At 33.7% G+C, this 16,230-nt stretch overlaps 1 protein-coding gene across 12 annotated transcripts in view; it reads left to right on the forward strand.

Moving 5' to 3' along the window:
- CD44 (CD44 molecule (IN blood group)) overlaps positions 1-14,216 on the forward strand; it is a 75,979-nt gene extending 61,763 nt beyond the window's left edge. For 4 of the 12 annotated variants that reach the window (XM_026664691.2, XM_087951235.1, XM_087951237.1 and 1 more), the window contains 8 exons: positions 802-939; positions 1,487-1,663; positions 2,178-2,351; positions 3,345-3,497; positions 4,348-4,506; positions 9,104-9,202; positions 10,296-10,374; positions 12,639-14,216. In XM_026664691.2, coding sequence (XP_026520476.2) covers positions 802-939; positions 1,487-1,663; positions 2,178-2,351; positions 3,345-3,497; positions 4,348-4,506; positions 9,104-9,202; positions 10,296-10,374; positions 12,639-12,855 — 1,196 coding nt within the window. In that variant the 3' untranslated portion in view covers positions 12,856-14,216. The remainder of the gene's footprint in view (positions 1-801; positions 940-1,486; positions 1,664-2,177; positions 2,352-3,344; positions 3,498-4,347; positions 4,507-9,103; positions 9,203-10,295; positions 10,375-12,638) is intronic. The other 8 variants (XM_087951233.1, XM_087951236.1, XM_087951238.1 and 5 more) reach the window with 3 other exon arrangements.
- The last annotated feature ends 2,014 nt before the right edge of the window (positions 14,217-16,230 follow it).

Consider the following 16,230-nt stretch of genomic DNA (forward strand, 5'->3'; position numbering starts at 1 on the left):
TGTGAAGTGCTCAAATGGCAATCATGCAATTGTGGAACAAATGATTTTGTTCAATGCCTGCCAGTTATGATTGTTAATGCCTGCCAGTTATTAATTGCCCAGATAGCAATCCCATGATTGTAGGTATGAATACAGATCAAAAAGTTAGTTTTTCAACACTGTCATAATTTCAAACAATCATTAAATAGGGCAGATATTAATTGAGGACCACCTGTACAAAATAATAATCCTCTTTTTAATTTTAGCAGAAAAGGGACTTATTCCACAGCAGTATTTGTTCTTTCTTTGTAAAAGAAAATGCACTTATTTTTCACTATTTTTTCTAGCTGAATTAGGTCCTGTAGATATAGATCTAATAGACCCCTTTGGTTGAGAGCTGGACATGATTAAATGGCGACAACAATGCTTCACACTGAAAGCCAGTTTAATCTTGTGATTAAGGTTTCAGACTAGAAAGCAGGAAACTCTGACTTCTAGTCCCATATTAATCCCAAAGGCGGAAGGGTAACCTTGGGCCAGTCACTTTTTCTTAGCCCTAGGAAGCAGGCTTTGGCAAAACACTTCTGAAAAACCTTGTCAAGAAAAGCACAGAGGCTTGTTCAATCAGTTTCAGGAATCGGACATGATTGAATGGAAGGAAGAAAAAAAACTTATTTCATATGGCATGTAAACATTTTTACTCCACTAAAACAGTTTTAAGATATTCTTGGTTTTCTTTTTCTATTTATAACTATGTAAATGAGAAACTGGAAAAGTAGCTCCGAAAAGTATTTAAAACTGACCCAGCCATCTTTGTAACAGCAGTAGTTTCCAGTGTTAGCACTGACTCTGAAGTTCCGACTCGTGATTCATTATTACACTTAAAGAATAGTGAAGAAAGATATCACACAAACACATCTAGAGAGCAATTGCTGCCTGGAATTCTTCATCCAACTGCAAGTAAGCATGAAAATAATATTTCACATTTAGGTATTAGCAATGTTTTTTAAAAAATTTGTATTCTATTATTTTTCTGGTTGAATTGTGCTATAGCTTTAAATAGAATATGAAGCCATTAACTATTGTTCCAAATGAATTGTAAATTGTTATTAATAAAATTTGATCATATGTGATTAATACGTAATGTGACAATAAATCTTAGCTGTATAGGGATACGTTTTGTTTCATCCATAAAGATTGTATTTGTACATTAGTATAGAATATAATATTGTATTGACGATAGATAAATTCATAAATAAAATTTAGAAAAAAAAATCACAGAATTGATTTTCTCTCTGGGGAATTTCTCCAAAGAAATTTTAGTTGATATTAGGTGAAGAAATTTTTATTCATTTTCATATTTCTGAACTAGAAAAGAGATTACTTAATCTATTGTTGTAAATAATAAGTAATATGCAATCAAGGGAATTATATTTAAATTTGTATTAGAATATGGTTCAACAAATGTGGCATATGCAAACAAAACTTTTGAAATCAATTATTGCAGCAACTGTAGTCTCCAAGGAGAAAGGCAAAGGCAACGAAACCACACAAAATCCATTTTATGACATCCATCCAGGACTGGACAATAAAAAGGATCTCACTGAGAACAAAACTAGGGATGATGTTCAATCTGAAATTATTCAGATTGAGAGAAAGCCTGAATTGGAAACAACTCAGACAGGTATTTCTCAGAAGATATAATTTTAACCAGCTTATTCTGCCATGTTTGTGGTCTTTCTCAAAAAAGAAAAAAAAGATAAATATATGATATTTCAACATATAATCTGTATAAAAGTACAGCCAGAAAATATGTTTAAAATTATGTTGAATAGATAATTAAACTGATGGTTTAGCATCAATTCCTCAGGGTTTACAAGAAGACAATTTACGAACCAGTTTATGGAAGAATATTAATTCATTTCATTTGTTTAGGTGTTGAAAATAGTCACTTGAAAATGAATACTATGAATGTTTCACTAGCAATGTTCTATCATCATAATCCAAAATTAGGGAAATATTAATACTTTGAAATTAAAATATGTCTGCTCAATGAAAAATACCTACATTTGTCAAACCAGTGCAGTGATTTGCAGGTCAGAAAGACAGAAGCCATGCATTGTATATATGTTTTAGAAATTTATTTAGTGAAAGTCACTCCTATTTTATTTCAAATCAATCCATCCATATTATAATAGCTATGATTTCCACTGAACCTGATGATTATAAGGATTCTACCCAAGATCCATTGATTAAGGAAGATCCTGATTTGAAAGAAAAACTTCACCCTACAAATTCATCAATAAATGATTTCATACCTGGAATTAATAATCTCCCAGACAATGTGCAAGAGAACAAAACATCGCATACAGGTACTAGGGGGAAACAAGAATTAATTTTATCTGTATTGCCATTCTAGATCATTTACTATAATAGCCTAAATTAATTATGCTGAAACCTTCAGGACATGGAAGATATTTATTCAGTGGGTGGAAAGAAGTAGTTCCAAGTGGAATCAAATTTAGACAAAACTCTATTATTGAAACAGCTATAGTCTTTAATAATTGCTACATGAACCATTTATACATGTTAAATAGGCATGAAGTTTTGAAAATAGTCTACTTGCTTCTGTTGTAATGGTGTTGCATACAAAGTTCACATCTTTAGTATGAAAGAGTTTAAATAGAAAGGGAATCTACAGGTCTGCTAGATATCAAATTAGTAGTTCATTTTGTAGTTCATTTTGTAGTTCTGTTTCCCCTGTAACCTTGCTTTAGTCAAGGATTAAATTCATATTGCTGCATTTTTACAGTAGTTATCTAGTTAAATATTAATACAATGCCAAAAAAGTACCAACTACTGAAAAAAATGTAGGAAGTGATTGTGCAGCTGTTCCACAATATTTAAAGATTATCCAACCATCATTAGAATGATTGTGAGAATTAATGAGAATACCAGACATGAAGATACTACTCATCAAGTAATACGTAATGTATATGATGAATTGAATAAAGAACATAAAAATCTCACAACATCACAAAAGGCAAAGGAACACTGGATGTTATTCCATCAACTGGACAAAGTAGTGCAGCAAAACCTTTCATATAGATAGTATTGGTTAATATGCTTCCAATTACAGTGGTCCTTGGGGATATATTACATTGAGTGAATCATAAGATTATTTTTAGTCAATGAATATAATTGACCCGATGGCAAACATGCTCAAAAGCTCATTTTTTAAAAATACAGAAAATATGAAGTAGAAATTTTGAGCAATAATTATTTGGATGGGATTTCATTTGGACAATACACAGATTGAAATTTTAAATATCCAAATCTAAGTTCATCGTTGGTTCATCAAACAGTTGCCATACTCAAGGATCTTGAAGATTCAGCTCAATCACCATTGCCTCCTATTTACCAGCCAGACTGGATCAGTGAAGAAAAACCTACTAATACTTCCAGTAATGACATGGAAATCAGTAAACATCATGAAAATGAACGTGATTCTTATGAAGGTATTGCTGTGAATAATATTGTCCTTTCATAGTGATGGATGGATGAAGCATGGTTTCATAGTACCTACAGTGTGTGTGTGTGTGTGTGTGTGTGTGTGTGTGTGTGTTAAGTTTTCGCGGGTACTTACATATATGGTATTCAGCTTTGTTCGGGTATTTTCCCACGTCATAGTTGCGCTTTTAAAGTTGTAGCAACGTTTCGGCAGAATCTCATCTGCCATCATCAGGCTTCTGTATTGAGTTCATCTGTATTGAGTTCGACAAACACATTCTGAATCTTAGTGTTATAATCTACATTTTGATATATTTATCTTATTCAGTATATGGTGATCTGCATTTTTTCTAATTCTCCAAAGGCATCCAGTGATTATTTCTGGGATAACAAATTGATTGGAAACTTGCAGTGAGTGTGTGTGTAAAATTATGATTTTACACAATTATGATTTAGATTTAGGATATAATGTTACCAAAGCAAGAATGCATATAGTGATGGGGAAGAGAGGGAAAACCCTTTTAAAAGCCCAATTTTAAGCGGCAACCATTGTCTTTACTTGTGAATTATTTTGCTGTCTGTGCATAACAATAGATATCATGGAAAATCTGCGTACCAATTTTACTACCGGTAACCACTAATAATCTTTGGTGGACACAGGAAAGAAAACAGAGCACCCAACAAGAGTTAATTAGGATGGGACTTGCTGTAAGAATTATAGTGTGCTTTTTTGTATGCTTGAATTATAACCAATATTATATTGTTCTGCGGGGAAAAAAATTGGACCTGTGCTGCCAAGGGAATGAAAATGCAGCTAATAGTTTTGTTTCATTCTCCATTGCTTTATCGCTGCCATAGATATGGGCTTTTATGGGACCAAAGAAGATCCAACCTCAGAACCAGTGAGGCAATGGGTTAGTGAAGACAAGTATACTGCAAAACCCACAATGGATGTGTTATATCCCGGAATTGTTCCTCGAAGAGGAATAAATGAAAAAAATAAAACTGATCATACAGGTATCCACTAGAATGGTGGTGGGATCTTTTTTACCTTTCTATTAGGTGAGATATTCTTCTGTTTTTAATTTCGTGTCTATTTTAGGCATGTAAAAAATGCGCCTAAGAACACTTTATGAGTGAGGTATGTCACTTTCCATTGGATAGAATGAGAGCCTGGAAAGGAAATTTTTACTTTGTCCCAGGTTCACTCATAGTCTACATGGTTCTATTTATTTCTATCTATTATTCATCCAGCAATCTTTGTTTTATCTATTTCTAATGCTCAAATACATAAATAAAGCCAGATTCTTATATCCTCTTTCGATTTGTAAATTTCAGCCTACTGTATCATTAATGTTTTACAGGTTACTGGTGAAAATAATTGGTTGACAGGTCCTTGGTGCTCTCTGGTGCTCTGCTAGTACTACCTGGTTTGGGTAATGAAATATCTGCAAGAAAGCAATCAAGCTCAGAGAGCATCAAGGAGCCCACATTTCAACCCTGAGCTACAAATATTCTTTATTGGTAATTAATTGGTTGCATGATGATGATGATGATGATGATGATGATGATAAGAAAAATAACTATGGAATCAACATCTGAAACTAGTGAACTAATGGCTCTTTTTGACTGTAATTAGGATTTGAAATTACTAACAAAAAATCTTGAATAATATAGATGTTTATATAATTTATTGTTTCACTGAAATTGTTTCCTTGGATATGTGTGGAAGAATAGTGGGTGAATAAATAGGTTCATACCAGAATGCATGTGACTGCTATGAATGCAGTAGCCACGGTCATTCTGATGGCTTTTGGCCAATAAGATCATAAGAATCACATGTCTTTGAGGCATTCAAAGTTCAGTGCCCATTCTGGATTAAAATAATTTTACATTTGGCATCATGAGGAAATGAGCTACATTTTTGTGATATACACATTTTGAAAAGCATGTATTTTATGTACTTAAAACTAGTTTTTAAAACGCTTTAGGTTATTTTTATGCAGTATTGTATAGATCTGCATTTAATATTGGAATCTATAAATTTCATTTTCTAAGCCATTTATTTGCCATGTAGGTCTGTTTACATTTACAAATTTATTTTGTTTCAATTCTTTCTGTCTAGTGATATCTTTAAATGTTTTTTAAGTTAGCATGACCAGCAGATTTCATGTACAAGAGAATATTTGTTGACAATGTAATAATAAGATGTCAATAATTGCGTGTTTATAATTGGGTTGCTTCCTGCTATCATTACAGTTTTTTTTTAAAAGGGTATTTAGTTAATTAGAGAATGTACAACAACTAGTAGTGCTGATACATGGATTATCTATCTGTGGAGATAAAATGTTGAATGAAATATTGTGTTTACCTTTTTTTAAATGTACTGCAATAGCTGTCAGCATCACTTACTATAGTCTGGTGTTGTTATATTTATTACAAGTAAAAATATATGAACTTTCTTAATATATTTTCATGTCTGTGCATGCATAAAAGTAACTTTGCTTATTAGTGTAAGGTAAGAGATGGACTTCATGCTGACAGTTATTGGAAGCATTTCTTTCTTTTTTTCCCCTTGTCCCTCATCTGCTTCTTAATCTATCACCACAGGTAGACCTTGATTTACAGCCATTTGTTTAGTGACCTTCAAAGTGATAACGGCACTGAAAAAAGGGAGTTGTGACCGTTTTTCACACTTACGACCATTGCAGCATCCTCATGGTTATGTGAACAAAATTCAGATGCTTCGCAGCTGGTTCATATTTATGACCCTCGCAGTGTCCGGGAGTCAGCTTCTGACAAGCAAAGTCAATGGGGAAACCAAATTTACTTAACAACTGTGCTACTAATTTAAAACTGAAATGATTCACTTAACAACTGTGGCAAAAAAGGTCATAAAATGGGGCAAAACTCACAAAACTCATTTTCACTTAGCAACATAAATTTTGGGCTCAATTCTGGTTGTAGATTGAGGACTATCTGTACTGTGCACATATTGCAACAGGCCATAATATTTGGCAATAAGAAAGAGAATATCTCTTACATTTCATTTTCATTTTTCCATTTTTTAAACTTGAAGTAAGAATTTGGTAGGAAAAGTTTTGATCCTGCATATATCCTGCTCATAATTGATTTAATTCTTGTTACCCCAGTTGTGGCCTCCAGTGATGGAGACAAAAATGAAAAATCAGATCTTGGTCCAAAGTGGCATCCTACATGGACCAGTGATGATGAAAATGTTATAAATAACAGTCAAGATCCTATAAACAGACATCCACCTTCCACAGACAGTAAAACCTATAGTATATGTTCCTATAACTTTAATATTTAGTTCCTGTCTCATAATTTATGAATTTGGATGACCTATCAGTAAAAATAAGAAAAGATTAATATTTATGAGGAAAGCAATGTGGAACTCTTGATTTTCAAGGGAAATCTTACTACAAACAAACTTGTCTATGGTCTATAACTTCATATAAAGATATATATGGTTGGAATATTGCCCACTAGGAGGTGTGTGATTCTCTGTGAAATTTTGTGGCTAGGGCGATAATTTTTCTATCGTTTCTCGCTGTGGAGTATTCTTTTCTGATTTCTAAAGAATAAGTAATTACTGTTGTATCACTTTTGGACATAATGACATGCATGACACTAATTTCTAATGTGTTGCAATTGACTACTTTTTCTAAATCTGATTATAATTGATTTTGGCTGAAACCAGGGAATTTTCAGATTTTCATTTAAAATAATAAAATACTGTAATTTGCAGGTTTCGATAGTCTTGCACGAGAACACCAAAATCTCATAAAATTTTGCTATTGCTCCTTGAGCTTTGAGAAGAAGTAATGAAATTGCATGATATTTCATACATTTGATTTTGGGAAATGGGACATTAAGGGTTAGAATTTTTAGTCTAAAAGCTGTAGGAGAGAATAATTTGAAAAAACAGATTGTTTAAATATATTTGCTACCTTAATTAGAACTTTAAATGAACTGTCTGTTATTGTTTACCAATCTTTAGATTATGCCATGTTAATAAATGAAATCAGATGAAATCAAATAGGCCGGTCTTTATATCAGCAAGAGAGGTTGCAAATTGATAGCAGCATCTACATCTGATACTTCTCTGAGTAGCATCTGAGACTTGTTCTGCTCTTGGCTAAAGAGGAATTTGGGGCTTTCCAGATATTCCAGTTTAACACTTTAAAAACCTTATGGGCTTTTCTGGGCTTTTCATAAATACTTCAGATAAATCCTGTAGTATTTGCTCTACTATTTATTCTAGAATAAGTAGCAGTAATTTCTCCTGTAGAATGATTTTTCTATCAGAAATTTTGATTAAAGTACTGTGCCTCCTAGTAAAATTCCACAGCAAATCAACACTAAAACACTCCTTTTCCATCATGTGCCTGTCTCAGATGTCAGTGCAAGGAAGTGTTAGATCCCTTCAGTGCAAAGGAGGCTTTTTTGAGATATCCATTGTGACCGAGACATAAAAGGAGTCTGATCTGGTTCGAATCCTGAATGTTTATAATAGTATAAACATTAAAAGGCGCTACTTGTATATCTCATTTTGTTCTTTCCATTAGCACAGTATAGTATGTACCACTATATTATATAGTATAATATATAACATATCTAAAAATTTATATAATAATTTAAATTTGGTAGACTTCTAGCAACAGAATGTCAGCTTTAGAATTTTTAGTCTAAAAGCTGTAGGAGAGAATAATTTGAAAAAAACAAATTGTTTAAATATGTAGAAATAAACAGAATTATAGGCCTGTTTTTCAGAATGTAGCTATTGTGAACTAGGTGAATTTGTAATCATGAATTCTAGAGCAAACACTACTGTTTTCCTAATCTGATGTAGACTTTATTTTGCTGGATAAATTCTTTCCAAATTCACGAATCAGTTTAAGTAGGTTGTTTCTAACCTTTCTACTCAGTGCCCCGTGTATTCTCTGTGGATTCATTTTGATTTACTCATCATCTGGTAACCATTACGAATTATCTGAATTAGGTATATTGCAACATATGCTCACTGTCACAGTTACGATGTATTGAACTCTTGAATTCAAATGCTAATACTTTGTTTTTTATCCTTGGTATTCATTTAAATCACCATTTTTTATTGTTTCTAATACAAACCAGTGGGACTTACTGGAAAAGTGAGAGCAACCATAGTTGTATAATATTAGAAATATCAATTTTTGAAAGAAGTGTCTTTTACTTATTTGCACCTGGAATTTAGCTATGCTTTCCAATTCAAATCAGTCTGGATATTTCTGTCTACAAAAGACTTGCTGAAGTAAACTGAAACAGTAGTATGCTTTATTAAATTTCCCTGGCATAGTACAGCTCTCCCACATCTTCTGAAGAAAAAAAAGCAACCTTTTAGTGGTGTTTGTGTGTGTGTCTGTGTGAAATAAAGATTCCTATCTCCATAAGTGGTGATAGCTCATACTTATGGGAATTAAAGCTTTGTTATGAATGAAACACATCAGTCCACAGAGGCTGGTTAAATAATAGCGTGTTATTTTTCCTCTGAAGATACAAAAGCAGAAATTCCAGATATTGATAATGCAGAGTGTAATGCATGCCTTTTCTCTAGGTCCTGATCCAAACAAACACAGTGTAGTGAGAGACAAAAATGTGACACCTTTGCCGGAAGAGTCAGGAAACAATCAACCCCGAATGGCTCATATACCAGGTTTGCTTCTGTGCTTTTATTATTGGTATTTATCACGCAGTCATACTGTGATGTTCCTGTATTTTTTTGTTGTCATCTTTTGTGCCTAAAACATGCAAATGGCACCATTAGATATATACCTTCCAATGATGTCATGTTTTTGCACACTTTTCATTTCTCTCCACCTCCACAGGCCCTTGTCTTAGGATATATTGGAATTAAAGGTTCTCTAACACTAAGACCAGTGGCTTAAATCAGGAAAAGTACTGTCAACAGAAAAAAAAAAGTTGAATTATGTATATATTCAATAGTGTACAAACAAAGGGAAAGTTCTGTTGAAATTCATTACTTTGGATTATTTTTGGATTATAGAATGCCGATTATAGAATGTCACAATTTTACTGGCATGTACGAATATAGTATAATTTGGTAGTGTGGCATGGAATCAGTGACAGCTGTAATCTAGTATATTTCCATGGCTAAGAAGTGAGATCTTACGGTTCAACCATATAATTGCTTTATTTCTTATATAATTTTTATCTGTGATATATACACTTACCCAATAAGTGTTATCCTATTTATCATAGAAAATGAATAGCAATTTCAAAACTGCTTAACATAGCAATATTGATGCTAATCGTAATATTCAAAAGTGCTTTAATTGAAGAATCATACCTTAATTTAGAATCTCAGATCTCTAATTTGTAAACCATGTAATTTGACTTCTGGCTTTGAGCCAGATTAAAATACATTCTTTAGTTAATGTTTAGAATATTGTCTTTCTTATGGTGTGTTGTTCCCTCATCCCACCCATGACATTTGACTATTGGAAAATCTTACTGTGGCTAAAGTAGTATACAGAAACATGAGATTTTTATTTTTTTAACCAGAATCACATTTTGTTCCACTCTCACAACTGTGGAAGTAACATCAGCTGTCATTGTCTTCTACCACACATAGGATAATACAATAATGGATACAACTATCATTGCTTATATACAATTGTTGTTAAGAGTAGCTGGAACATAACTTTCACTTATGTAAAAACAAGATCATAAAGAATATTTCAATTCTCTGATCAAATGACAAAGGAATGTTTTTTTTCTATCTGCAGATTGGCTTATTGTAGTTGCTTCTCTTTTGGCCCTGGCATTGATTCTTGGTGTTTGCATTGCTGTAAACAGTCGAAGGAGGTAAGAAATGTTGTTGTAGTTTTCCATTTCTCAGTGCCAAGTCTTTTGCTGAAATATTTTTAGGACTGACAATTTTACAGCATTCAAAGGAGACAGCGTTATAGAGAATTTAATCAACAAGCACAAATGGAAGCCATAGACCACTGTTTTTAAACATATAAGACACCCTAACTTACTACTTTATCTCCTAGTTCAGTGTTCATTTTAAGATATGTCCTTTTCCGTGCCAATTCAAAAGTGGATTTTTCAGCCTCTCCATTGCCATATAATTTTTCTTCTTTTGAGTCAGAACAAAGAGCTATCTTGAAGCAAGTTGCTGGGATTTACCCCAGATTATTTTCTGAATAGTATTTGAAAATTAACAATTGTCTATAGTATGTATTAGTAATTAGTATTGATGTAATTAGATAACTGGATGCTATTGCTCATATAAATTATTTGCCTACATATTAATTAAACACTAACTTTGTAACTAGGTAAGAGCCAGCATTTCCTGCTTGTTCAGCATTTTTTGTAACATAATTTCTTATTTTGAATAAGAGTATTGTTCTTCACTAATTTATGTTAAATCTTGATGTTTGGATGCTATTATTGTACTAAAGCACACTTGGTTAATTTTTAAAAATATTTCTAAAGCTGACCAATGATAATCAAATGCAGATAGCATCTCCTGAAAATGTGCAAAATTATAAAAGAATAGTGTTTCCCAGTTGAAGAATTAGCTTTTCTTAGTATTAAAAGTCATTTACTAAATAAGTTCTCACAGTTTTAAAGCATAGTACAGATATAACTTGGAATATTTTGTAACTTATTGGTGAGCTTGGGCAATCTTTATTTCAGCAACAAAATTTAAAAATAAAATGCAGAGCTGTTCATGTTTTTCAGAAGCCCTACAAGATTAATTCAGATAAAGAATATGCAGTGAAAACCATACCTCCCCCTTTTCTATAGATGTTTTCTCCTTTCACAGTTCTGTCTTCTGTGATGAGCATTATTTTAGAAGAGAACAGAGTGATCAGGATTCTATAAACTTTGCTAGAAGTCATAAAGAGACTTCTAGCTCATTCATTGTTATACTTCACTCAGTTTGAAACATTTATTCAAGTCATCTTCCAGTGATTGAATAACAGCTCATGCAGGGAAATAGGGCCAAGCTGTAAGGAAAACTAGGAAGAGCAGTGTAGGTGTAACTCTCTTAACATCAAGCGAATAGAGAGACAGACTGCTTATTTGTTTAGATCTGTCTAAACTAATTCAGAAAGAAAGAACACATAAAACTTAGGTAACATATTTGACACTTCAAGTTGTAAGAGACATAAAAAGAGAGATATGAAACAAGAATACCTTGAAACCACAAAAGAAGCACAAAGATATTTCATTTTATGAAAAAAAAAAAACCTGGAAAAGCACATGTCATGAGAGGTCATTAAAAACAGCCTTAAGTTGAGCAGAAATGAGAAATGCAGTGCATTTAATGCGGTTGCTCTCAACTATTCTCTAAAGAGAAATTCAGATGAGTTCTGAATTTTAATTGTGAAATATATCCAGGAAATTTTCAATTAAGGATTCTAACGGATTTTAGTAGCAATTTTAATTTGTAATTTGCCCATTCCTTCCAGGACCATGTGGATGAATGAAAAAATGAAAAGGCATTTCCTTTTTGAGCATTGGTATATGAACTTGGTCATTCTTTGAAATAAATGACATAGTACAGTTGAGTTGTTTTTAATTAAAAACAACTTAATTTTAAATGTAGGCATTGATTCCTAGCTGTGGCCTTTCCTTTCCTTTCCTTATCTTTCCTTCCATTCCCTTCCTCAGATGATCCATTACTTCAATCTATGTGCAACTCAAGATCCATAGACATAGCCTTACCCTTAAGCCATCCAATCTAAGATTATCGGCTCAACTGAGTCAGAGAAGCTACCATGCTAACCAAAAGAACCACTGTAGCCATTATTCCAGGAAACATCTTTATCTGCCTTTTATCACCTTCTGAAGAATCCAAAGATATGTCCCATTCAGAATAAGAAATTTGTTAGAAGGTTATTTTGATAGGTTATGCTTCATTCCAATTATGTCAACGTACCAGAACCAGAAAAATCTGAAAAATAAAGATTAATCTGCCATAATTAAAGTTCTTACCTAAGAAATAAGCAAGAAATGGATTATTTTAATGTCTACTGCTCCAGACAAAATGAAGGCAGTATATAACATGTTCTCTTTAAATATTTTGACTTTACAATCTTTCCCTTTTCTGTTAGATGTGGGCAGAAGAAGAAGCTTGTGATTAACAATGGCAAAGGAGGCATAGATGAGAAAAAGAAAGATGGATTAAATGGAGAAGCCAGCAAATCTCAGGAAATGGTGCATTTGGTACAAAAAGAGAAATCAGAAGACCAAAAGGGCCCACATGATGAATTCCAGGCAATTGATGAAACACAGAACCAACAGTATGGGCCCTTGAAGAGTGACATGTAGGAAGGCTGGCCAATCAAATTGAATCAGAGTTGTGGGAAACAAAAAGCATCATACTGAACTGGGACTAGAACTCAGAAATGCAATGAGCTACTGATCTCTTTAAAGCATAATTAAGCATACATTTTCTTGGTTTTTTTTTCTTTTGTAATGGTCAGCTACAAAAATAATATGTCATTTTTGGTTTTGCCCAACATTGCATCACTTTGCCCAGTTTTAAATTAGTGATCATCATCTTATTGCTAGCATTTGTTCCCTAATTGCAGTCTGTTTGTTAAGGCAAAACACCAAAATTTATTTTGCCTGACCTACAGAATTTTTGGACTTTCCAGAATCTGCAGCCATTAAAGCATTATAGTAAAATGTATTCCCACGGAATTCACATTGATAGGCTATCTTGAGGTTTGACACATAGATTTTGGAATTCAATTTTTATTGGTCAGTTACAAATTTGTCAGATTTATTAAATCTCATTAATGTTTCAATATTTTGGAATTACATGTTGTAATAGTTAAATATGAAAAGCATGTTTTTACACATTCCACAGATCTTCACCATTGTTAAAATCACACTCACTAAAAAGGGTGGAAAAACCAAACCCAAAGCCCAAACCCAAAACTGATTTATAGCAAATAAATTTTTATTCTCTATAATCTAAATAGTGTGGTGATGTTATCTTTACATTTCAGTGTTCACGTTCCTTGCAGCCTGCTGTACTTCTGGTGTATTGTATTCCATTTATTAGGGATCCCATTCATTATCCTATGGGCTGTAAACTGACCCTAGAATATTTGGATGGAACCAAACCAAGACACATACCTTCCTCCTTGTCCCACTGTCTCTGAGTTTTTGTTTTCCCTTGAAATGCCCATTTCCTATTTGAATCTGCTTCAATAGGTCTAGTCTAATGTGAATGAGAGAGTTAAAGGATTCTTAAGAATATAACAGGAACCTCTTATCCTACACAGTTCCTGTTCTAGCAGAGTATGTTTATGTGAAATCTTTTCTATGCAGTTATGACTTACAATGAAAAAAACACATGAAACATATTTGAAATAAATAATTTCAGAAGTTCTGTTCTCTTGAAAACATGCCACTGTCTGAAATCCAGCCAGGATCATCTACACACAGAACAAGTGCCTTTAGTAGAATGTACTGTATCTGCCTCCCAGTTTTTGAGAAATACGATATGGAAGATTGGAGAACATTTTGGAGAATATTTGGGTTGTGTGTGCATTACTGAGTGTTTTCAGTCATATGCTTTTTAGTAAGTTAAATATAGAAAGTATAGACTAACTACCTTATTTTGGAATCCACTGTGATAAATTAGCTGATTAGATATAAAAAACAATTGTTTGAACTTTTATTGGATTGTTTTTTAGTCTGAAAGAATGCATGGAGTAGAACTGTCAGCCCATATGTGCTTAAGTTAAGGAAACAATTTATTGTCAGCTACCACATATTCCATTTAAGTTACAATATAATAATTGATGCCATTTATTTCTTTGCCAAAGATGTTGAATAAAGCTTTGAACCCTACTTTACCCAGTTTACATGGAAAACTAAATTTTCCTTTTAATCAGAAATGCTACTTCCTAGCACCATATTCTTCTGTGGGCTTTTGATATTTGATATTCTGTGGGAGTTTGATATTTTGACCAGCTTCTCTTGTAAATCACCTGACTAGATAACATCAGAACTTAATTTTATATTTCAGAAAGGGATTTGAAAAACTTGACCATACCCTTGATAAACTGGACCAATGTGAAATGGATCATCCCACTACAAAATAGATTTGCAGCTGGGTGAACAACTAACACATGGTCCTTAATGGGTCTACGTTCACATGGAAGGAAGCATGCAAAGGGTAGCTCAGGGTTCTGCCTAGGACCCAGTTCTGTAATCCCCAACCACCAGTCTTTGGACCGGCACCAGTCTGTGGCATGCCAGAAACTGGTCCATGCAAACAAGTGAAGCCCCATCCGCAGGATGCAGGCAACATGCAAAACCACGCCCCCTCCAGTCCACAGAGAAGCCTCTTTCCGTGGAACTGGTCCCTGGTGCCCAAAAGGTTGGAGCCATTGCTCTAGATGACTTTGATGAGGGACTAAAAGGATTGCTCGTAAAATTTGCAGATGACACAAAGCTGGAAGACTTACTAATACCCCACATGACAGGTTCAAGCTTCAAAAGGATTTGAACATTGACCCTATTCAAGATAATGTTATTCAATAATTAAAAATGTAAGGGTCTGCATTTGGTAAGAAAAAAAAAAACCATGTACAAGTACAACTTGGGTAGATAGACCTTGACTTCTAAGTCACTTCACTTCATTGAAAAAAAAAAAGGATGCTTGGCAATTGGCTCATATTTAAGATGGCTGCAGTGTCCCGGAAGCATGTGATCACCTTTTAGAACCTTCCAACAAGTCAATGGGGAAGCCAGATTCACTTAATAAATATCTTACTAACTTAACCAGTGCAGTGACTCACTTAACAGCTGGGGCAAGAAAGGTTTTAAATGGGGCAAAATTTTGGACTCAATTGTCATAAGTCCAGGACTACCTATACCTGGTGTAGCAGTAGTTGCAGGAAGGGTATGGGTAGCTTGGTAGATCACAGATGACCAGCTGCCAAAACTAATTTTGGGATACATCAAAAGATGCATATTAGGATCACTGGAAGTGATATTACTTCATTATGCTGCAGTGGTTAGACTATAACTGGACTATTGTCCTGTTCAGTTTGCCACAGCATGAAAAGGACACCGAAGAACTGGAAACATTGGAGAGAAGAGCAATAAGGATGGGCAGGGGCTCAGCTCTATTATAGCCATTTGATTGACATGTAGATAAAATAAACATAAATGCTCCTTTTTTGTTTGAAAGTCATTATTTAAGAGTTAATTACTTAGTGTACTAATTTAGTTTTACAAAATGACCAAGCGCAAGTCAAAGCGTTCAGGTGCATTTGGCCCAATGACATTATTTGGCGATTCCAAAGAAGACCCGATTCAAACCCTCTTGCACATATTTTTCCGTCACCAGACCCTTGGCCAGACTGGCAGTTTTGGAATAGTTGGCTCAAAACAAGATACGTCTGAAGCCAGCTCAAAATTAATGGAACTGAATTTAGAGATTCGGGGATCCTTACATGTGGTGCAGTCGTACCAGCTCCTTGCAAAACACATGGCTGTGAGAAATCTGAGTACAGGGTTTTGAACCACTGTTCCTCAGAAGAAGACTAAAAGGGAGGGGAGTTTCCCTTTGATCAAGCACCTTTCATATCGAATGAAATTGTTCTATTCTCCAGGGAAGAACTTTTCTAGAAACAAATTGCATACTTTAGTAACAGTTCTCAAAACAACTGACATCTTTAA

The sequence above is a fragment of the Notechis scutatus genome, chromosome 1 (genome assembly GCF_049901735.1).
Source record: "Notechis scutatus isolate UNSWTSFEM ecotype Mainland chromosome 1, rNotScu1.2, whole genome shotgun sequence".
In the NCBI taxonomy this organism is placed as follows: Eukaryota; Metazoa; Chordata; class Lepidosauria; order Squamata; family Elapidae; genus Notechis; species Notechis scutatus.